Source organism: Chamaea fasciata, unplaced genomic scaffold (genome assembly GCF_029207755.1).
Source record: "Chamaea fasciata isolate MVZ Bird 193981 ecotype frontalis unplaced genomic scaffold, bChaFas1.0.hap1 SCAF_19, whole genome shotgun sequence".
NCBI lineage: Eukaryota > Metazoa > Chordata > Aves > Passeriformes > Sylviidae > Chamaea > Chamaea fasciata.
Window position 1 is genome coordinate 2,455,888 of NW_027094104.1, and position 24,207 is coordinate 2,480,094.

General features: G+C 41.2%; 2 protein-coding genes across 8 annotated transcripts in view; one reads left to right on the forward strand and one right to left on the reverse strand.

Annotated features, from left to right (window-relative positions):
* The window catches only part of PECAM1 (platelet and endothelial cell adhesion molecule 1), a 30,419-nt gene extending 19,942 nt beyond the window's left edge, over nt 1-10,477 (reverse strand). For all 7 annotated transcript variants that reach the window (XM_066200664.1, XM_066200663.1, XM_066200662.1 and 4 more), the window contains exons 1-10: nt 10,169-10,477; nt 9,998-10,024; nt 8,530-8,823; nt 7,540-7,839; nt 7,157-7,426; nt 6,517-6,777; nt 5,299-5,580; nt 3,153-3,434; nt 2,609-2,716; nt 1,736-1,763 (exon numbers count right to left, since the gene is read on the reverse strand). In XM_066200664.1, the coding sequence (XP_066056761.1) occupies nt 1,736-1,763; nt 2,609-2,716; nt 3,153-3,434; nt 5,299-5,580; nt 6,517-6,777; nt 7,157-7,426; nt 7,540-7,839; nt 8,530-8,823; nt 9,998-10,024; nt 10,169-10,202 (1,886 nt within the window). In that variant the 5' untranslated portion in view covers nt 10,203-10,477. The remainder of the gene's footprint in view (nt 1-1,735; nt 1,764-2,608; nt 2,717-3,152; nt 3,435-5,298; nt 5,581-6,516; nt 6,778-7,156; nt 7,427-7,539; nt 7,840-8,529; nt 8,824-9,997; nt 10,025-10,168) is intronic.
* A 7,946-nt stretch (nt 10,478-18,423) lies between these two features.
* Nucleotides 18,424-24,182, forward strand: MILR1 (mast cell immunoglobulin like receptor 1). The gene is made up of 9 exons (XM_066200481.1): nt 18,424-18,498; nt 18,591-18,635; nt 19,479-19,766; nt 20,015-20,299; nt 20,809-20,922; nt 21,369-21,458; nt 22,305-22,367; nt 22,711-22,770; nt 24,108-24,182. Exons 1-8 carry the CDS (start codon nt 18,465-18,467, stop codon nt 22,761-22,763), a joined length of 972 nt encoding a protein of 323 aa, XP_066056578.1. The 5' UTR covers nt 18,424-18,464; the 3' UTR covers nt 22,764-22,770; nt 24,108-24,182.
* Nucleotides 24,183-24,207: the final 25 nt, after the last annotated feature.

Sequence of the window (24,207 nt, forward strand, 5' to 3'; positions counted from 1 at the left end):
ATCTGGATCTGTGAGTGACTGTGTATTGTTTGGCTCATAACAAGTTATCTACCCCTAAGCATGGCTAATTCCCTCCTGGACTGGGTGCCTCTCTCCACTATGGCCACTTGCCTGGGTGAAACAGAACACCTTCCTTGAAGAAATACCTTTCCTTGACAAGAGCTGCCTCCAGAGGCTGAGGACTTGTGTTCCTCTCCCAATCACCTTGTCAATTCACCCATCCCCAGAAAATGATCACAGCTGCTTGGCTTCCCTACCCTCTAATTCCACACCACCAGCCCCATCATCTCAGCATCAGAGCAGCCAGGTGATAACGTGCTCACCTGGATGATGGCTGAAATCCTTTTGCATATCCTGCAGCTCACTCAGGGGCAGGGATTAAGTGCCTCTAGTTCTGCCTCTTCCTCCTGTTCTTGTTATGACCCCGCTTTGTCCTTCTTTACCAAACAAGCCATCTTTCCTGTGCATTTCTCTTCCTTTTTTGAGAGGCAACTGCTACAGACAGGGGTTGGTCCTCTGGTTCAGCTGCACCATCCACCCCTGGGGTGAGTAATCACATTGCTGGCTGCCAGGGTTTGAGTAGCCACAGTGCCTGACACTGGAGTTTGAGTGCCCACTGTGCCTGTCGTGGGGGTTGGAGTAGCTGCAAGTCATTTTTTGACCCTAAACAAGAGCTGAACCACATTCAGCCACTTGCTGGCTCCTACCAATAGGACCATGCTGGTTCCAACATCCCGAGTGTATTCAAGATTTCCCTAACTCTCAAATGTAATTAGGCTGGAGAAGAAAAGGAGGCTGTGGGAAGATGTCTCTCCTCCATCGGCTGGTTGTCCGAGGAATCGGGTGAAAGATGTAATTGTGACTAGTTCCCAACAGGTGTCTCCCCACGCACAGGTGATGGCAGCGCTACCACCCGACCAGGTGAGTTAAAACAACACCCTCAGCCCTGGCCCGAAGGCAACAGACACAACAGGGCAAGCACGGGGTTGGAGAGCACAGCTCTGAGAGCAAACAAATCAACACCGTGACCAGTGGCTATTAAACCACAGGGAATGCTTGGAACAAACTTGTTCCAACGTGCACTGGTCAGATCTGTTGTCAACTTCGAGTCCCAGGCTGGGTGCCAAAAAGGGCTGTTGTGGTTTAACCCCCGCTGGTAACTAAGCACCCTCCCTCATCCACCCCACTCCCAGTGGGACAAGGAGAAGGATTGGAAAAAGGTAAAACTCAGGTAAGAAGAGTTGAGATAAGAACAGTTTAATGATTGAAATAAAGTAAAATATAAAATAGAAATAATAATAGTAAGAATAATTAATAATAATAATAATAGAAGGAGAGAGAGAGAAGAGTAAAACTCAAGAAAAACAAGTGATGCTCAATACAATTGCTCGGCACCCACTGACCAGTGCCCATCCCAGCCCTGAGCACTGATGGTGCCCCCCAGACAATTCCCCCCAGTTTGTCTACTGGGAACGACACTCTGCGGTGTGGAAGATCCCTCTGACAGTTTGGGTCAACTGTCCTGGCCATGATCCTGCCTGGCTTCTTGCGCCCCTGCTCACTGGCAGAGCATGGGAAACTGAAGAGTCCTTGACTTAGTGTAAGCACTACTTAACTAAAACAGCAGTGTTATCAACGTTATTCTCACACTAAATGCAAAACACAGCACTGTACCAGCTACTAAGAGGAAAATTATCTCTATCCCAGCCGAAACCCAGACAGGAAGGCATCTTACCCAGACATCTCCATGGATGATCCTTTAGCTTGACAGAGAAAAACAAAAACATCTATTAATAGGTGGTACAAGTAAAGCGTTTAAAAGTAAAAATGAAAAACAAAAATATAGTGATGGGCTACTCCTGTCAGAATAATTTCTCCTGGCTATCACAAAATTAATTACCTCACGTCTTATCTGCCTGGTCCCCTAAATCTCTCTTTCACAGAGAGCCTTAGACCCCAAATCTCCGATCTTAACCTAGCCAATTTAAGCAATTTGGGACATCCCAATGCCCCAGATTTTCCCATATAATTTGCCATGTACAGCATATCATAGGATAAATCAGATTTACTTATTTTCTGAAATAACTAGATCTAAAACAATACCTTAATGATAAAAGACAAATCCCTAAATGAAATTGTATTCCAAAGTGCAAGGAAAAAACCTAATCCCATAAACTAACAATGTAAATTTGCTTCATGAGGACTAGAGAAGAAGCTCAGTTACACCTGAGTTGGGACCCCAAATCAAATTGTTAAAGCGCTGTAAGTGATCAGAAACCTCCTGTCTGTGTCTACATTGCCTGGGGCTGAATTTCAGACCTAGGACTGCATGGGAACAGTGCAATTCTGGCCTATATTGGATAACCTTTGCTTCCCTAGGGCCTGCCCAGCACTATAGTTATAAGCTATAAGTTTTGCCCAATGTTCTTGGAAAGCCTCAGCACATTTACAGCCTAATCTGGGCCACCTGGCATTTCAAAGGAGATTCTTTTAATTGTGTTTAGTCATCTCTGAAACCTCACCCCCACAAGCCTTTGCTGCTGAGACAAATGCAAGTTTAGCTGCAATACATTTGTCCCCAAACAAAGAGAAGGGAACCATTCATTACCCTTTTTCTTCTTACGCAAAAACCACCATAAAGCGACCGCTCCTGCTCCTGCCATGGCTGTTAGGACAAATGCAGCAATGACTCCTTTCTGCCAAGCTGCTAAGATGACTGCAAATAAGAAAAACATGTTTAAGGGAGTAGTGACAGTGATAGGTCAACACTACCAAATTCTGCAGTTCCTGACTTTTTATTTTACTACACATCAACCTTCCTACACACTGGGGAAGATCTTGGAAGAGACTTGTGTGCCACGTTCTCTAGTGAGCCTCTCCTTAGTGACCAAAGCTCAGTACACCAAAAGCTTGATTTTAGTTTGCATCTCGCTCCTTTGCTTTTTGGGTATCCCCTAACTTTTTCTATGCAAGCTGGTGGATCTCTGTTTATAAAGACATCTCTCTGTTTAACTTCTGACAGCTGTGGAACAAAACCACCAGTAAGGTGGTATTAACCACTCCAGTAAGGGAGTTATACTTAGGAACATCTCAAAGCAGATGCCCTCACCTGTAAAGGTGACAGAATAGCAGCTTATCATTAATGAGCTCACCACTGATGGTTATTGGACGGCTCCTCACATCCACGCTGGCTCGGTTGGAAGCCATGCAATAATAGGTCCCTGTGTCCTTCCTCTTCATTGTTTTCTTGTGCCATATGGTTCTGTCTGAATATTCCCTTACTTCATGTAGAAGAACCTCATGATCAGTTTTTTTAAAAAACTTGAAGTCAATTGGCCAAGATCCCTCTTTCACAGAGCAGAGGAAAGCAGTATCACTGCCAACTTCTACTTCTCCATAAGGAACGCTGCCCAAACTGGCATCCCTGATTGGTACTACAGAGGAAGGCACAAAGAAAACAAATATTAGCACTATTAGAAATAACCATGATGACAAAATATTGTACTGTAGAAATGCTTGCTTTAATGCTTAGTTAAACAGAGACTGAATGCACAGCATTAATCTTTCTGAACAGTTTCTGCCAGACAGAATCCTCTAGTAAATATTTTTATACACCCAGAAATAGAGAGGGCACAATAAAGAAACAAAGCAGACACAGGAAGAAATTATATCCATTCCACAGAGGTCAGTCAGTCTCTTTCCTTAAAATCCTTTGGATACCCCTCTGGCCCCAGCCTACAAATGATTTCATTTCCAGAAATAATACACTCAGCAGTTCCATTGTGTAAATAATTATGGTGCAATTTGTGTAGTTCTGCTTTCATAGTTACGCAGAGTTACGCTGTTTTATGCTAACTCTGTGGTAAGGGTAATCTTGTAACTTTTAACATACAATGGAGGGTGTCAGGAGCTAACTGATCGAGTTCTCCAAAGGCATAAGCAAATCCCAAATTTCAGTGGTCACAGAATATGGCAAACACAAGGAGAGAAGTTAGTTTGCATTTGAACAAGTTGTAAAAACAAGCATAACCAAACCATAGTTTTTAAGTCTGCTGGTTTACAAATGAAGCATATGAGCATACACAAAGCTAGCCTAGGAGCAGGTGAGCTTCAGCCTTTGCAATTACAGGGGGAGAAAAGGGACACACATTGTGTGCTGCAAGACATGTAGAATGTCAGCAGCTTTGCAAAATGTTTGGGATATGAAGTATGTTCTGCTAAAATTCTCAAAGAAAAGCTCTCTAGAGGTATTATGAATGTGTTTGAGGAAGGGCTACGGATAACACAAGGCAGATGTAAAGAAGGAATCACTAAGGCAACAACACTGGTGCAGAAGCAGAGGAAGGAAACCAGATTTGATATGAAAAGATGCTGGTCGTGAAAGCTGTATTTGTATTAGGAAGCAGATTTAGATAAAAGACATGGGTTACTATGACTGAGCCCCTGACAGAGAGAATTGCTCTGAAAAATGTAAGTCCTATCCAGATCTGGTACAGACAGAAAGGACAGAATACAGAGAATTCAGAGTCACCACCTGACCAGTGATGGACTGTAGAAGACTGGCTCACCAGGCTCCAAAAAAATGACCTTCTCTTCAGAACTTCTAAACAGTGTCACAATACATCCCAAACCACAGCTCTGACAGCTGGGATACACCAGTTTCAGCACAGAAATACCCACTTGTTAATGGACTAAGATTATGCTTTGTGTTTGTTTATTTGTACCTTGTTATTTCAAAATACCTTGACTTTAAATCTCCCTGGGTAAAACTCTTCAGAGTTTTATCATTCAGCTTCTCTCTACTGTTAGTAAATGGTGGAACTGATGAATTTAAGGTGAATTCTAAGGTGCTGTAGTCTGAGTGAATGCAAATACTGTATTAAAAGCCCTGTTTGGGAGCTCAGCAAGTGGAGAGTGTGCAATAATCCAACTGACTCAGAAGAAATGCAACAATTCTGGATTTACCTGTTCTACTCATACACAACTCAGTGTCAAAACTCTGAAGTAGAACAGCCTATTAACCACAAGTTTATCTTATCAAGACCAACACAATTTGGGTTTAATCCAGGATGCAAAACTGAAAACTCCTTGGCAGGGAGAAATTACCTCTTTTCTTTCAAAGATCAAGAACTGACTTCTGCTCCTGGAATACTGTGCTGTGAGAGGCATCTATTTTAAGCCAAGTGAGCAAGAACTTGTAAACATCTCACATCCATTTTGCTTAGTCCACCATTTGCTGCTACAGTTCCAACACTCTAAATATGATATTAGACAAGAAGAAGCATTAAACAGACTTACCTATCACTGTGACATTTAGAATATTGCTAGTTTTCACACCACTGGAGTGATTGTTTCTAGCGTCACATTTGTATCCTCCGTTGTCATTTAGTCCAATATCTTCATCCAAGAACGTAGCATATGTGTCATTAGTTACATTTTTCTTAATTTCATCCCCTTTGTAGAATGTGAATGTTATTGGTGGTGTTCCCATCACTGAATGACAGATTAATTGTAGAGGCTTCCCTAATACCACCTCTGGTGAACCACTGACAACAGAAAGAGTTGGCTTGGAGACTGGAGCTAAAAGGTGAATTAAAAAAAAAAAAAATGTTGCAAATTACACTGCATTAGGCCAAAAGACACAATAACACTATTTTTTAGAAAACATAAATACACAATATTTAGCTAGTTTGCACACACAGTCTGTTTTGGGAAGCTCTTCCTCATTGATAGAATGGAAATGGGGGACTTGAACAAATCAATGGCGTAGATAATAGAACATATGTGACTTTGAATAAAGCAGCATACAGGGACAACATGAAGCAAAAGAAGGAAAGGATCAGTGACAGAGCTGTGGATCATCCAAACTCTAAAAGTAGTTCTGACCCAAGGAACAAGTCTGCTCCATGTATGACCCGAGAGGGATCACCCAGCTCCTTCTCAGGGCCCCGTTCCAGCAGCACAGTGAACAATCCAGCTGATCCCTCTGAGAGTCTGGAGAACCACTGTGCCTGTTCCGTGAGAGAGAACGGAGCTGGAGTATTCCCAGCTGGTGAGCTGGTGAGGGGGCTGTGTTTATAGCAATGAGCCCTTGGCTTTTCTAGACTAGAGCCAACGAGATGACCTCTGGCTCTCCTGGCTTTCAGCCCGGAGGGTCAGGGATTCAAAGCAGACACTGACAGAGCTTCAGATCAAAGTGAAAGTTTTGCAGAACATTCTGGCTCCTGCAAATAGTAATGAATGACAATTTATCTGGTACCTAGGGACCAGCAGGAAGCCATTCCAACTCCCTTCTCCGAGGGCCAGCCCTGGAAAGTATGACTTGATTACACCACAATCCACCAAATCCTCTGCAGCTAAAGCACATCGCACAGAAATTCATGTTGTAAGAACTAACAGACACCCTGCTAGTTCATGGACTAGAGACTGATTCTGTGAACAAATATCCTTATTTATAAGCTTCTGGTTTAGATCCTCCCCCCACCCTGGTGGTTCTAAGCCTCTGTATCAACTCACCATAAACATTTATCCTTACAGGTTTGCTCTCCTTGACTATTCCTTTTACTTCAGCTTTGCAGGTGTAAGATCCAGTATCATTCACGTTAACTTTAATTTCAAAGACGCTAGATTTTTTCAACAGGATGTCTCCACTGGAACTTTTCCGTACTATAGAGAAGTTGGCCCCCCGGAAACCATTAATGCTGCAACTCAAAATTAAACTTTTACTTTCATCCAACTTAGTCTTAGAAGCAGACAGCATTGGCTTGGGGAATAATTCTGCAAGATAAAAAGAGAGCTGAATCATTCAAAGTGAGCCTGGAAGAATATGACTATTTACCTCAAAGTATAAAGAATGAAGGACATACTGATAATTTATAAATTGGGAACAAAACAATCGTGTTATTCTAATATTATTGTACTTTCAGGGAAAACAGAAACTTTGTAATTGCTTGAAACCACTTTTCACAGGTTGAGGATATTATTTTAGTTGGGAAGTATAGATGGGCAAAAATCAGAAACTAAAATCCAACTAGCCTTTAACTTACAGAAAATTTACACTTGGATCTGGAGGTTACACTTGGATCCTGAGTTTTGCCAAATTTAAATTTCAATATTAATACTTTGAATAAAATCTTAGATGAACAGAGGTTTTTACCTGACACAAAGACATTCATTTTGGTGGTTTTAGATACTGCTCCTTGCTCCACCTTACACAGGTATTCACCACTGTCCTCTTGAGTAGCTACTGTAGAGTATTTCAAAAATTTCTTATCTCGTACACTGTTCAGTATTGTTCTGTTTTTCTGGAAGATGATTTCAATGTTCCGAATTTGAGCTACCACAGTTGAGCATTCAAATTCTATTTGGTCTCCTTCCGTAACGTTTCTGGAGGGCTTGGTGATCAGAGTGGGTTTTATAAATGGTTCTGCAAGAGAATACATATAAACATATAGATAGATAGATATACATATAAATATGTGACCCAATTTTTATCTGTAGCAAGCGAAGAAATGTAAAAAGAAAAGTTAAGCAACTTGCCCTTGACTGTAACTAGTGTTGTGTTGCTGTGTTGTGAGCTTTCCCATCCAGATCTTACTTGTCTCTTGCCAAAGCAATCGAATTGTAAAATATTATCTCCCTCTTCAACATAAAATTCCACTTCAGAAAAGTTTTGGGTTTGTTCAGGTACACGTTTTTCTTTAGGCGCCGAATTTGTCTTTATCTTCCGGAAAGAGAACTCTAAAGGAGGTACTTCTTCTGGCAGCTCACAGCGTAATTTCACAACTTCACCCTCTAAAACTTCTTTTTTGTCAGCAGTCAGGATTGGCTTGGTCATTCCTTACAACAGAAAACGAGAAAAGAAACAGAACATTGCATAATCCTGAAATAAACAGTGTCTCTGCTGACTGTGGGAATGATTTATACTGATTTACAGATGCAAATAGTTTGCAAGAACCCAAAGATGACCTGGTCACTACTCAGTGCTGACAAATTCTTTCCAAGATGCTTTTCCAAGGGGAAAACATCACCTGCAGTCATGAAGACAACTAGAAAGAGTACAGACGGAGGTGGTCTCTGTTCTCATAAGAGATGAAAGAACAAGACTGATACAACTCTGTCTGCAAAAGGAGCCCCTGGCTGATGCTGGCTTTGGTGATGCCTCTCACACCCCGAGCATCCCTGTAGATTATTTCCAGCATTTCCATGAATCTGCCCACCACTTGTCATGGTTATTGAGGTGGGCACAACTTTCAAAAATAATGCTTTCTCTAGTCTAGGGAACAGAGGCTCAGGATAGCGAGGATGGTGGCAAAGACTGTGCTCCTGACTGGACTGATCTGTCCTGGAGCCTTGGGGTCCTGAGTTCATTTCTTAACATGGGGGATTAGTACCAAGATCTCACCAAGGACTGTGATGTCAAGGATAAAACACACTTTGCAAGATACCCTGTTTAGCACTGACTGTTTTTCCTTCCCTGTAAGGTCGTTCTCTCTGTATCCCATCTGCCACGTCTGACAGAACACTCACCGACTACCCAAACATAGATGGAGCTACTGAAACCCAGCTTCCCATCTGCTTTCACAGTACATTCATATTCTCCCGTATGTGAGGATTTGGCCACAGGTATTTCATAGCGTGCGACCTCTTTGTCTGACACAGTCATAAACACAATCTTCCCATCCTTAAAAATTGTAAAATTATGCTTCAGCCGGAAATCAGTATTTTTGCTGATATCAGCATGGCAGATGATTGACATCGGAGCTCCATTCTTCACTTTGACAGAGGGCTGAACCTTGATTTCAACTCTGTTGAAAGTAAAAACTTGATAGAAAATAAAAAAGAAAAAGTTATATTTATTTTAATTTAGTCCAGCATAACACATTTATCTCAAGCCACTACATTTAAATTACAAAAATTAATCTAAAAAATACATTCATTTGATAGAAATATTGTCATTTAAACTGATAAGTGCTTTAAGAAATAAAGTTCATGGTAGTATTTATATAAATATGTATATGTGTATAGGAATGTATGTGCACAGAAATATATTCTGTTCTTATAACCACAGCAAGAAAAATAATTTGTAGTTTAAATGTTACAACTGTTAGGCTCATAAATATTAATTATAAATAATTAATATTTATAGTCTCTCATCTTGAGGAACAACTATAGAAAAAGACGTATTAGTTCATTCACTTTCTCTTCCTTTAGAACTTACACTCTTGGGCTATGCCCGTTTTGGTCAGGATTTGTATCAGAAAATGCTATGCAAATAGAAAACCTTTCCTGCATCTAAAGAAGTCCATTGTCCTGCACACTTCCCAGCTATTTATCATGCGCCCTTGCTAGAGAGAGTCCAGGGCATAAAATCAGTGAAAAATTGAAATTTTTTGCATAGACCACATGACAGCAAGTAGCAAACATTTCTCCCAGGTGATGGAAAAAAGGAAGCATGCAGAGTGTAGGTGCTGGGACCCAGCAGGATGATAAGATAAAAGGTAAATGTGTTCCTTTCAGAACACAATCTCTGGACTCCACTCAAACATGATCAATTCTTTTGCTAAACCAGGAGACAGTGCCCTTAACTTCTATTCTATAATTTTATCCTCCCTCCTTCCTTGTGGGCATGAGAGGGACTTTTACATGTCAAAACAAAATGCTGATTTTCTCTCCTACCTCTTTTGTGGCTCAGTAAAGCAAATTACTCTAGGGAAGATTTCATCAAAACCTTTACTAGAGTATGAGTAGCACATCTCTGATTTAAACATTATACCAAGAAACACCACCAAGTAAACTCTTTTTTTTTTTTTTTTCTTCACACAGCCAAATTTCATACTGAGGTATTGTACAGCATATCCAAAAAAACTCTGTTATGGATGCATACCCACAACCAAGGAACTTGTTAAATTATATAAAATCTGTATATAAATTTGTTATATTAAATTTGTACATAAAAAACCACCAACAAAACAGCAAAAAAACTACCATTCCCTACCTTTCCCCTGAGCATAAAGTTCTGAACCTGGAGGGGAAAAAAAAAGGAGAAATGTTATTTTCAAAGCTTACAGGTTGAGAGGTAGTAATGCAAAACCGTAAAAAGCCTCAACCAACCCCAGACAAACCAGAAACACATGCACCCTCCCAGAGATTTAGTTATCAAACTTACACTGCAAGAAAATCACCAGAAGAGCAAGATACATCTCGTTCCTGAAGAACAGACACTTTAATTCCAAAATAAAACAATATTCATTATCAGAGGTGATGCCTCCAGGTACCGAAACCACCTTAAGTTTTTTTCCCCCTTCTTGTTCTATGGAAAGTGATAAAAATTTGCCATGAAAATTTGTACGTTTTCCCAGATCTTCAGCAGAAACTGGCTGGATCAAGTAATCGTTCCCATTACTGGAAACTGGAAATGGCAAACAATGAGAATGTATCTGCTGCTCCCAGGCAGATTACTAGTCAGGAAGTGACTGGACTTTTCCTGAGGGCGCTACCAAACGCATTTGCTTTGTTTAATTTCTTAAGGTGTATTAAAAAAACAAGAAGTTCCAATGACATTATCCTGCAGTTCCTGTCAATATGGGTATTTTTAAGTCACCGTTAACCATTTAGGAACACAAACCACCTTTGCTACTTGATCTCAGCAGCTGGTTGAGCAAATATTTCCCTTCATCCTAACAGAGAATAGGTGTACATAATTACTCATTTTCCCCCTTTCCCTCCATTTCCAGGTCTCCCATTTTTGCTGCGGCAAAGAGCAGCTTTACTGTGGGTTACACAATAAGTTCAAATCATCTCAAAAAGCAGAGGTGCTGCGGTGTGAGATTAGAATACTGACAGGTGGATCTCTCACGCTACCATCGTACATCAAAAACCTGGAGCTGCACCAGATTTTATTTTATGCAGTTAGGACAGTGCAAAGGACACACAGTCACAAACCTTAAACCCCTCAGGAAAAGAATCGGATGGAGTTTCAATTCTCAGCAGAAATACGCAGCAGCACTGGCGCACAATCTGAAACAGAGAACACTTCTCCATTGTCCAGGATATTCCTCTCAGTACATCAGCCCACTTTTAAGTCAGACTTAAGCCTTTCCCTCCAGCCCTGATACTGACTGAAGCCTGCAGGCTTGATAAAATGAACTGAAACCAAGCCCTTCAGAGAGCGTTTCTCGAGTTGTGTGACCCAGAACTCCCCAAGCTGTGATTTAGTTATTCTTGAAAACGGAGTGCTCAACTCTTAATCCCTTTGTTCTTTTCCCTGTGGACAGAGTCAATGCTTTCCTTTAATTCCAGCAACAATTTCCAGGCTTGTTAAAACACTACATAAAACAATACAAAATACGTTCACAGAAGTCCATAAATGAGACAGACAGTTCTCATAAGCTTCACTCACATGAAATCCCTTTCTTTCCTCCTGGGGTGAATGAAAGCTGTAGTTTTTGCCCCAGACCAGTATTTTAAAGCTATGGGTCTACTTCGATGATTGTATTACCCACATCAGCGTGGAATTTTACAAAAGGAAACAGAAGGAAAACTCACATCTATTTAACAATGTATGGGCTGCGTGAACGAGGCCTCTCTGGCTGTTTTACAGAATGGTACAATAGTCACAGCAATTAAGACGGAGTTGTTAACTAAATGTTTGTCCTGCTCAGCCCAGGCTGTTTGAAACAACCACCAACAAAAGACTGGTGGCTTGGCCAGCCGCCAGCCATGGTCCCCTGAGACAGGTAAAGGAAAAGAGCAGGAGGACACGTGGCAGGTGGAGAACAAAGGTAGATCAACTCCTGCTATTGGTAACAAAAAAATAGGAAGGAAGGAGATTTTCCCCTTCCCCCTTTCCCCTGTAAAAGAATTCAGCAGGACATAAAAAGCTCGGCAAAACCACATCAGTCTTTCCCACGGGGGGGACAAAGGTTCCTCTGAGCCCCAGCGGGGGAAAGAGGGTGAGGATGGGCCAATATCCTTCAGAGAGGGCCAGGTCAGAGCCAGGCTAGTTTCAGGCTCAAGTGGAAAGGCCAGTCTTAGGAATAGCTCAGGATTAAGGTTTAATGGTGCCAAAACCTGAGGCTGTTTCCAGATGTCACTCCACTCCCAAGTGAAGTCCATTTCACAAGATTCCACAGGCTGATTAAACAGTCCTATTCCTGACAAGCCTCAACATTGTCTTGGAGAGGAAAATCAAGCTGCTATTGACCAAAACCCAAGAATTAAATTCTACTGCAGGAATTTAGGCCAAAGTAACATGAAACTTGAGAGAAAAACATTTCAAACACACAAGAACATTCTGAGACCATCTTCCATGATTAAATTGAAACCACACTGACCTAAAGGATGTAAAACCTGTGCCAGTAACACAAATGCATATTTTCCTAACAGCCATTTTATTGTCATCTCTCAAGATACATATTTCTGAATTACATCAGGCCAAATTTATTTTAATACACGTCATATAAAGAACTTTATTCAATCCCTTTTACATCTATGGGAAAAGCAGGATTGACTTCAGAAATGCAACACACCTTCTGAAGCAGCCAGAATGCCATTATAATCTGACTGAATGCCCTTTGAAACCCATGGGAACCATCACATTTAATCTACTGCCAATGAATTGGACCCTTCCACGCTAAACCTCATCTGGGAATTCACAATCCCTGTTTCTGCTGGCTGGAACCTCTGTTACTTGCTCACATTTCCTAAGAGCCACCAGCTCTGGCAGCTGAACAGAGCTTTGCTGAAATGAGAGGCGAAGTCTATTTCCCTAGCTAAGGGAAAAACGCTGAATAAGATTTTCAAATTTTTCCCTCTGCAAACAGAGTGTTTTCAGGCAGTCCCTTACGGCAGGAAAGGGAGCTCGGAGTTCCCAGCACGCTGCAGCTGTTTGTTTCCATGTGCTCTCAGCAGAGAGCAGCCGCGGCGCTGACCTCCAGCACGGACATCTCACATCATCTCACATCTCACACACCGATTCCAGCCAAACCTCTGCGGCCCCCAGAACTTGGTCTCCTGGTCTCAAAATGCCCATTCTTGACGGCAGTTTCACTTTCTTCAGAAAAAAAAATGAAGGCTTGGTGTGTGTCGCCTTCCAGTTCTAGCTCACTGATTTATTGATCAAACATTTTTGGGCTCAGAAATCTTGTCACTGATAACGGAGTTTCTACATAACTTCGTGTGTAGGTTCACTGATTCCAAATACAGCTGGTTGCTATAGAGGTGTACCTACAAATGTTTAGGATTCTTCTAGATTTTATTTTTAATGTTTTAAAAATTCAGAAATTGATGTCTATCTACACTGAACTCAACACAAGTTTTCCAGTAATTAAATCAAGAACAGGTCTGATTTCTAATCCCTAAATTCCTGACACATACAATGGTTTAACTGCATTGATTTCTTACAGCTGTGAAGTGTTTTGCTTACTTATCAATTCCTGTTTCAGTACACTCACAGATAATAGAACTATAACAACACTGCTGTTTTCACAAGTCTAGACAAATCCCTGGTGAGCTGGGAATGAAACAAGTTCTTTCTACATACATTTTCAGAGCACATTGTCTTCTCTTGAAAGTGGCACATTTGCATCAGTTATTTTTGTTTTAAAAGCATCTCTTAATACCTCCCTAGAGAAGAATAAAAAATTCTTTTTCCTCCATGGATTTGAATATTTATAAGAACATTAAAGAAATTAACATTGTCTCTTTTTTTTTGAGGAGTCTGGAAGCTCTACAATTCGCAATTCACAGAAACTCTGGATTGCCCGGTTTGTCTGGGTATAAATTACATTTCACAATGGCACCATCTGCTGGGAGATGAGCAAGGCAGTGAAACACACTGGGCTTCCCTCACTGCCCCCTTTCACAACTAAATGTAGGGTGACTGATATCCATCACCTCCTCCAAATGGCAACATAAATTAAACCTGGAAAAGTAATTAAAGGAACCAGAAGGCTGATAACGACAGGATATCACTGAGGCGTTCACCCTGGAACTTCTACTTTTAATACAACAGGAGCTAATTATTACTATTTGGGTTTACACTTCCTTACTGATACAGTGCTGCACTGAACAGAGCACTAGAAATCTGTCTGACTTGTATTTCACACAGCACACACTTCCAAGTACCTTTGAAATTCTTCCAGACAAATGAGAGAAATCCCTTCTTTCAGAGATGTGAAATCAATTGATGATTACAACATCACCATGGCCTGTGGTAACATCTCATACTTTCTCTGTGCCTGTAGTGTGTGACTGGTTCAGCTCTTTAAGGACATTTTTAGCTGCTGCCCACTACTGGATGAACAAGTTCCTCAGTTCAGAAACACACATCAGAGCCTGTCACTGTCACACAGTGCCCTTTACTGGCACTGGACCAGGATTTGCACTTGTTTTGCTTAACATCCAGCATTTCCAGATGCAGCTGGAAAACAGCCTCAAGCTCTGCAGCAATATCCATCAGAGTATGAGCAGTGGCAGAGGAGAGGTCAGTAACTTCTGGCTGCAGAGGGAATTAATCCTGGAAATATTTTCCTTTCTCTTATCATTATTTTAATATTGCTTGATGATTCCTCAGGCATTATTCCACATTGATTTTATGAGTAAAATTCAGTTGGTAGTGACTCAACGAGCTGATCCAAGCTGACAGAAAATCCTTCAACAGTCTGTGCAAACCAAGAGGCAGAATTGGTTTGCTCCTGATCTGCTGCAGGTGCCCACACACAGCCAGCCATTACTGCTCCTCATATAACTGATGGATGACTACACAGAGGGGCAGAATTCCTCAGATACTCCTCAGAGTACACCAAGAAAGGCTTGAATAAGGCTGAAAAATAGATATAGTCAGTCCTGGAATATATGTTCTGTTTTAAACTGTTTTTTCATTAAATATGTTAAGTATTGGGGGGGGGGGGGGGCAGGGGGGGAAGCTTAGCTTTTATCCGAGCCTAGGAACCAGAAAAAAGTTGAAATTACATCTGTGAGTAAGCTGAGTGATTAAGCTAACAGAGCACTCTATCCTGCATTCTTACAGCAATTCCTGAAAACATTTGTCTGGAACACTTTTCCTGCAGTGATGTTTGAATTTATCCCAAGAGAAATGCATTAGTAACCCCAGCTTTCGGTGCTTCATCAATTTTTTTTCTTTCTTTTTCCATTGTTGGGAGATAATTCAGAGGACCGGCATAACATTTTAAAATATTTTGTATTTGGGGGATTTGGGAGCTGCTGGGTTTATCAAACTGAGTACCCAAAAGTTCCTTTCACCTGCTGACATGTTCTTTGCAACATGCAGTTAATTGAAAAGCATTCAGTATGCCAAAATTCTCATTCATAACCAGAAGAAATTTAAAGCGCCCTTAAATATGCATAGACAAGAGATTCTTTCCTCTTCTTCGCTTACTTGTCCTCCAGAAAAACCATTCTCTTTCAATCAAACATCGTGTACATGAAACAAACAGAAGACTTGCCCCCACAGCCTTTTTGAGTAGGAGTGTGGAAACCCAGTATCCAGTGACCTGCCTATATCAGGAAAACCTTTTTGCAGACAAAACAGAAGCCTTGATGTAATTCATCACCAGACACAACTGTCAGTCCGTGTGATTTGTGGCAAACCTTCTGCAGACATCCGTTGCAGCAGCTGCTCCTCCAGAATGCAGGACCTCTCGGGATGAGAAACTGGGACTGGGAATAACCGTATATAATAATTCTTATAATTCTGCTGAAACACAGAAATTTCCTTGGAAGCCTGTGACAGAACGGACACAGTGTGACACCATCACAGCCTTACTGCACTAGATAGAACACTATCACACTATTTTCATCCTCAAGTTAAAGAACTGACCTTGTGCATGAGAGCTCAGTTTGGCTTATCCCCTTCCACCTGCTTGAGGCAGAATATTGTCACAGCAAAAAGTGATACATACTTCCCTTTCTGACATTTGAAATTACTGGTTTTGGCTGGATGACTGTTCTGCAATGTTCTGCTCATTATTCTTTGTCAAATTTACTGTTCTCCTTACATGTACAGCCACATTAATCCCGGGGAGGAAATTTGCAAATCTAATAAAAAGGGAACTCGGAGCTCACACAACATCTTACTGCTACCATAAAACTCTCCGTACACATGCTGAAAGAAAAAGAAACAACAACATCCTTTTAGCCCAAAGGCAACAGCCAGCTCTGCCTGAAAAACAACCCACATGGAAGCAAACTTCTCACTTCCAAAGAGAAACCAGGGAGTTGCACCTCCCTGCATCTGTCTTCCCTGAGCACTCGGGCTGCGCATCCCGAGGGAACCTGCACGCCATTAAAACTGCTGTACACCAGAGCTTCTGGCGACTCCTAAACTTCTGTTTTCGGAAGGTCCGGCCAAATTCACAGCTCCTTTGCTGTGTAACTATCGCCCTTTACCCACGCACAAAATGAAGCAGATTCTTAGAAAAAGCTTTGGGTTGAGGGCGAGCACCAGCAGCCGGGGCTCCTGAGGGCTGTTTGTGAAGGATTCTGACAGAAGCAGGCTCCCACAACTGCAAAAGGAACCAAGAGCCCCCTCCTCCCCCCGACAGCTGCGCCTTCACACGTGCTTCCTGCCAGCTGGGGAAAGATGTTCCCTTCCTGCGGTTTGCTGACAGCGCTTCCACATCAGGAGCATTTCTGAGGGGAGGGTGGAGACCGTCTTAAAGGAAATTCAGAACGATAACAAACCCAAACAAGTAAACCTCCACCAAAATTTAAAAAAAAAAAAAAAAAAAAAAAAAAAAAAAACACCCAAGGAGGAAGGAAGTGCACACAACATTCTGTGAGGAAATTTTGCAATGCTGCAACAGCCAAGGATTTGGGAGGGATTCTGCATGAGCCGGGGGGGGGACACTGCAGGGCTTTGTTTTGTTGCCTTCAGAAACTGGAAAGAAAGAAATGAGATATAAGACAAGGATCACTGTTAAGTCACTTTCTGTATAAGCAATTGTACAACAGGGCCTGGAGCCCTGCAGAAGGCATTGCCCACGCGTGGCTGACATTTACTTCACCCAGAGTAAAGAACATCTACTTGCCAAGACTGTCATTATGTAGCTTTGCATTACTGATTACTTCATCAAATTAGTCACCAGGTTTGTTTATGCAGTGGTGTTGAACTCAAATTCTTGATGAGATTTGTACCTTCTAGTAAAAGATCTCACTTCCTAATAGCTTAATATTTGAAGCTCAACTGAAATAATTGCCTAACAAGCTGGCTAGCTGTAAATTCTTATTAACATCTTCAAACTTCTATAGATTTGATACTTTAGACTGTTTTTTAAAAAATATATTGCTGCTAAAAACCCACCCAGTGCCACGTACTTCCTTAGTCTCAACTATATTATCTCACCTTGCACTATCTCTGGCAAATATGTGTCTCTTTGATACGGATCAGTGATCTCATTAATTCCCTTACCAGAACAGTGCTAGAAAAACTACCCAAAAGGAGAAAGGTGGGCGTCGGTCTTTCCTCCCAAGTAAGAAGCGATAGGACAGGAGGAGTCAGCCTCAAGTTGCGCTGGAGGAGGTTTAGATTGGATATTAGGAAAAATTTCTTCTTGGAAAAGGCTGTCAAACATTGGTCCAGGTTCACCTGGGAAGTGGTGGAGTCACCTAGGTGGATCCAAAGACATGCAGATGTGGCACTTGGGGACAGGGTTTAGTGGTTGACCTGGCAGTGCTGGGGGAATGGTTGAACTTGCTGCTCTCAGAGGCCTTTTCCACCCTCATTAACTCCCTGGTTCTGAGCTGCAGGGCAGGATGGCTCTACCACACAACTCATGGGGGAAACTGCTGCTCGTGTCAGCCACATCTCAGGACAGCTGGACACAACATTTACCTGTGTCCCAAACTGCTGCTCGTGTCAGCCACATCTCAGGACAGCTGCACACAACATTTACCTGTGTCCCAAACTGCTGCTCATGTCAGCCACATCTCAGGACAGCTGGACACAACATTTACCTGTGTCCCAAACTGCTGCTCGTGTCAGCCACATCTCAGGACAGCTGCACACAACATTTACCTGCGTCCCAAACTGCTGCTCGTGTCAGCCACATCTCAGGACAGCTGGACACAACATTTACCTGTGTCCCAAACTGCTGCTCGTGTCAGCCACATCTCAGGACAGCTGCACACAACATTTACCTGCGTCCCAAACTGCTGCTCGTGTCAGCCACATCTCAGGACAGCTGGACACAACATTCACCTGTGTCCCAAACTGCTGCTCCCCACCCCACTGCTCCTGTCTCTGCCCACTCCTCTGCCTGCCATAGGCTAAATGTACGTGGGATATGACAAAATTCTCCACAGAAACATGAGAAAAGATCAGCACCGATTGGCAGTTTCCGTATTTAGAACTTCCTGAAGTCCTAGAGCCACTCCTCCGTCCCCTTCAGAAGAAAGATCTCTGTCATGTAACTCCACCATCTCTCTTGCTCAGTATCCAGAAAATGTTTTTTCTCACAATTCTGCTGTTTTCCTACTGTAAGCCAAGGACATGTTTCTTTCGTGTTACAAATCTTTCTAAACCAGAACCATTGTTTCTTATCTGAAGGCTTTTCTTTTTCTTCTCTTAGCTCAAATGTCTCAGCAGATACAGAAGATTACTGCAAATGGCAAAGGTAGGTTCTCTACTGTTGAATTTGAGGTATGTGCTGAGATTGACTGTTATCCAAAAAAATGGGGGAGGGATTTGAAAATGTCCAAAATTTTCATGCCAAATTAAATCTTTGGCCTCTCTGTGCCGTGAGTCAGTTTAAAAGTTTCCATACAAAGTTAACAATCTCTTTGCTGACCTGTATGTAAAGTCAAAACTGATTTAACTTGTTAAAACTTTTTTTTTTTAATTGGAAATGTCATAATTTATTTTAGTCATGACTAGTTCAGTTTTCTGTTCCATTTTCTATGGAAAGACAGGTTTTTATTGCAAATTTATTTGTATAAGATCATGAAAGCAAACAAATTTGAGGTACTATAAAGGCCCTTACTGCTACTATTCGAACGTTCCATCTACTTACACAAGGTTAGTTCTGTCTGTTAATAGACAGCCACAAATAAAATACTGCTTTTGCATTCAGGTTCACATGCTGTCTCTCAACTAATACATAAAGTTACTTTCTCCTGCAATTAATATTCCACAATATTTGTTTTAATCTCTTATACTTCTATTATTTTAATCACTGCTGTAGCTCAGAACTGTTTTTGTTGGTTCATCTGAACACATCTGTGGGCTTTGTGTGGCTGTGCATCTTTTGCACGAACACAGGCACCTTTCATCATGTGTGAAGCTGCATTCTGGTTTTGAAAAGTAATTGAGTTGCCTGCTATTAGAGGTGGGAAAAGCATAATGGCCCATTTCAACACAAATAAGCAGAGCTTGGTTGTCAATGTATTTTGGGAAAAAATCTGGGGCTTTCTTGGGCCATAGGTGCAGTCAACCCACTCGAAAGTTTTTTTCTTTCCAGAGATGCTGTCCAATCCCAAGCTTGAACTGGTTCATGGGACTTTGAATGTGGTGATGAAGCAGAATGTGACCCTCTCCTGCCTCTCTAAGCCTGGGTCTCCATCTGTCAGATACACACTGTTCAAGCACAACCAGCAGGTATCTGCTTTGAACAGGTCAGACTTGACCCCTGCACTGTTCAACCTGACCATCAGCTCTGCCAGCGACGTGGGGGAATACAAGTGCAAAGCTGAGTACAACAACTCCAGTGGTGGAAAATACAGCAACAGCCTCAACTTCACCCTCATAGGTACGTCTGGCAGTCACCTTCCCAGCACTGGTTATTGCAGGGGCATACAGCCATCTCTTTTCTTGACTGAGGAGCTGAACTTTCCTGCTGTTCTTACCTCAGGAGCCGGCAGTGCACTCCCGCCCGGGCTCACGACCCCTCCATCCTCCATGCCCAGCTCTTTTGCCAGTGTTGTGGCTTCTCTCCAAGTCTTGCCTGGAGCTTGTCCTATACTTGGTGATTCAGACTTTTCAGTTTTCTTTCTACAGAGCCAATTTCCAAACCAGTGCTGAGCTCAGTCACCTCTCAGGCAAAGAAAGGCCAGAACGTGACCCTGTCCTGTTTCTCGGAGAATGGATCCCTTCCCATCACATATCAATTCTTCAAAGGACAACAAAACATTTCTCCCCAAAAGACGACCCAGAAGAGGGAAGCAGCTGTGATTTTCCTATTTATCGATTCCCTTAGTGACTTTGGAACCTATAAATGCAAAGCCAGTAACAGTTTTCCCAATAATACAAAATACAGCAACGCTTTCAACTTTACATTAGCAGGTATGAATGAAAAGAGGTTACTACTGTTGACAAATTGGTATCACACAAAATTCAGAATGTTGTACCTAGGCAAGTTTTTAACCAGATATTTTGTTCCTAGAATGTGATGTTCAAAATACATTTTAAAAAAAAATGTTTTAAAATTAATGCAAAACCATAGAATTTCATGCATCCTAGATAGCAGTAGAAGTTGAAGTGACCATGAAAGACAGGCTCACTTTTACAAGAGACCCCTGGTCCACCTTGGAGAGAGTCTGGTTTCATTTTTCTCTCTGGTCCTATAAAAGAGCTTATGAGAGCTCTCTGATCTTATAAAACTGGCACCAGTAAGCTGCCTTCCTTCTGTTGGGGCACAGAGTCCTTGGGACTCACATGAACAGTTACATTAAACCCAGTTCATCTAAAAGCTGAAAGAAACTTCAAGACCTGATTTCAATTTACAGAAAACACTTAAAATATGAAACAACACTGCATTGCATAAACACTTCTTTTTTTCTTCTTTTTGGCAGAAGAGAGAAGCCATTCTCAGCCTCTGATAATTTCTCTTGGGCTGATCCTGCTACTACTCGTAATAGGATTTGCTCTGGCAATTCCATTTTTCGTGATTCCTTTGTATAAAGCAAGTGAGTTATCTGAATGTCTGTTTCATTTTCCAAAGGTCATTTATGTTGTCGATATATTTTACTGTGTAAACATCACGTTTTCAGGAGAGTAGCTCTTGGTATTTTAGCCCGTTATTGAGTCTCCTCTGAAGCAGCACTGGCAGCTTAACAAGACTTTGACAAGGCCAAATCTCTCAGCTGTGTTTCAGATGAAAGATCTGGGGTGGGGGAGGCAAAGCAACATCTAATGTAATACAACACTGGAAGAAATTTGACCTCGCTGGAAAGGGAAATTATTAAAATGCCCTTGGGTAACGAATAATTTTGATTGTGAAAATAACATTACCTGAGATCTCCAAATATTAAAAAATACATTGAAACTGTTTATTTCTAAGAAATAATTTTATATATATATGTGTGTGTGTGTGTGTGTGTGTGTATACACGTTTTTCTTTTACAATTTGCAGAAAAATTTAAGTCTACGAGGCCCTCAGTTGGCCTTACTTCAACAGTGAATGCAGAGGAGTCTGAAAATGAAGTCATATACTCAGAGATTGGTAAGTTCCTTTCAACCCCCCTGCAGTCAGGCAGGTTTCTTCAGGTACTGCAAAATCACGGGAAGGGAACACCGACTGACCCTCCTGGCAGAGGCACTACTTGAAATCCCTTGGAATCCATACCTGGCATCATCTGACAGCCATGCAGCCAAAACTGCAGCTGGTTAAATGAACTGAGGTTTTAATAAAAAAGGGTGTAATGGCCACTTACTAAGAGACAATAGTGAGCCATATGAAGCTGTAACAAAATAAAACTTGCATAGCTCCCACATTCTGTTCAAAATTGTACTTTAGTTCTTTATTCAATCCTTCTAAAGTTTGGCCAGGTTCAAGGTCAGGTCAAACTGAAATTACAAAGTGACAACAGAGCAACTGGCCTGTGTTAAGAGATTTTAGTACTTGAATACTTGAAAACACACAATAATGAAGACATTACCTGACAGCCCCAATACTCTGAACTTGGATGTTCCTACCTTTGCCTGGAATGTGAATGCCTCTTTTCAAGGGGAGTAAGAACCCCCCCAAACAAACAAATGGCAAAGGCATTAATGTTTCCCATTTCTAAATATCCAAATGGAATAACTGTCTCCAAACAAACCTGCCCTCCTGTTCATGCAGTAGATAAGAGTTCTCACTGCCCTGCTGGGTCAGCTCAGTGCTGTGCAGCTGCTCGTGCCAGGTCTCAGCCTGCAAGGACAGTGATAAAAGCTCTGATAAGGCCCATGGACGCTCCATGATTTATATTCAGTATGGAATCTCACTGCTTTGTTTCAAGATTATAGAAAAAGAAGTCTGATTCAAATTGTTTGTAATTGAGTTAACTGCTGTTCATCATCTTTAATCCAGAGCCTGTTAAACCAGAAGAAGAATACATCAACTTCTCCATTATTAGAAGAGAAGAGGAACAAGGTGAAAACCACAAGCTACAATATTGAAATACCTGATGCACCCAAATATGTTCTGAGAGGGCTTTGCTGGGTGGAGGCAGGGCTTAAATACTTGCAATTGCATATGAAATTGCTTAGTTGCTATGGAAAAAATAAAATAGTTTTTAAATTGTTTTTTTTTTTTTTTGGGGGGGGGGGGAAGAAAGAAAAGCCCTAACAAACCAGCCAAAGGCAAATTCAACAGCCTCACTATGAAACCACGCACAAGATGTTATGAGTAATCACACTGCTGATGTAATGTTAATTCTTCTTCTGTGTATCTATACCAAAAAAGCAATTATGAATTATGTTATTCTGGCTTTTAGCAGAGAAGAGGGCATGTTCTACAGTCTATTCAAAGGTCCTCATCAGAGACTGAGTACCAGGTATGACTTTTTTCTGATTAACTTAATAACATACTTTTGAAGAATTTTTCAGCCCTCAAATGTGCTAAGTTCCAGCAAGCTGCATACAAAGAGATGATGTTTAGATACCAATTTCCTGGCCTAATCAGTTTGTAGACAGACAATGTAGTTCACTTTCTAAGAAAAATAAGCCATTTCTGAGCCATAATATCTAAGGACTTCAAATTATGAGAAAAAGCAAACAGATAAAACTTGGAATTACAAGTAAAGCTTTCACCCAGATTCAAGTTCCTGAACACTTAACAATTCTGCTAAAGTAGAAACTGGATTGTTTACAGACATAAGATAATCAAACAGCTTTTGCCCAGAGTAACAAAAAAAGAAAAAAACATCCCTCTTAGGCACCAGAGGATCTGTATTTGCCCTCTATGTACCTGCAAGGATGGCAATTTTTCAGTTCAACAGTACTTCAGCTCTCAGAGTAGATAGGTTGCAAAAATTAATTCTGGGAGAGGTGACTTCAAAAAAAATTTCTGTGTCCTGCTACAGGCTGTTTCTAAGATGTTGCTGGGCTGTTTTAATACCATTCCGCAGCCAGCTTATTTAGAATTCCTTGAGTTCAGTAACTCACATTATGCTAACCTTGATTATATCTAGCATAAATACTCTATACTGCAATTATTATTGTTGTTACAAATAACTCATTCATGGTTAAGTGAGGACCATGTTAGCAGAAGAAGATTTTAAGGCAAATTCTTGTGTCTCATGACACTGATGACTATCAGAGGCCACGGGCCTTGCTGCACAAACCTTAGGCACTTTATACAGGAACTGAACAAGCTGGAAATCTAGACAAGATCAGAAACACACAGTTTTGTATCTCTGCAAACTCTTGTATCTGATTGAAAACACTGTGGAAAATATGATCACACATTAGTCTTTTTTCCATCATTTTATACACACGGATATTATGTCCACAAAAAATGCTCATTAAAAAGCATTTACAATTTATTTACATCTGTTTCTGTGTTACTCTTGGTAATATATTTCGGATTTTTCTATATTTACCAAGTGCGAGATGAAGTAGCCTTCATTTGAACTACAGCCATGTGACTAAAATACATTCCGACAAACAGAACAAAGATACTGATGTTACTAAAACATTTTAGATTTGGAAGTCTTTTATATAAAATACCATTTTCCAGCAGAGATCACGATTGTGTCAGCAATACAGAGGAAAGCTGAATTTTTAGCTTAGGATGGAGCACTTCCAGTATGATACCAAAACCAAAGACATGAACAAGAATACAGTTAGCCTTGCTAATAAGGGACAAGTTTTTCTCTTCCCTTTTTCCAAGGTACCCTGGAAGACCCAGATTTGACAGAAAACAGATGCACCACCAAGTTTTAGCAGAACTGTTTGCAGAGAGACCACTGAGTCCATAACAACGCTGAAAC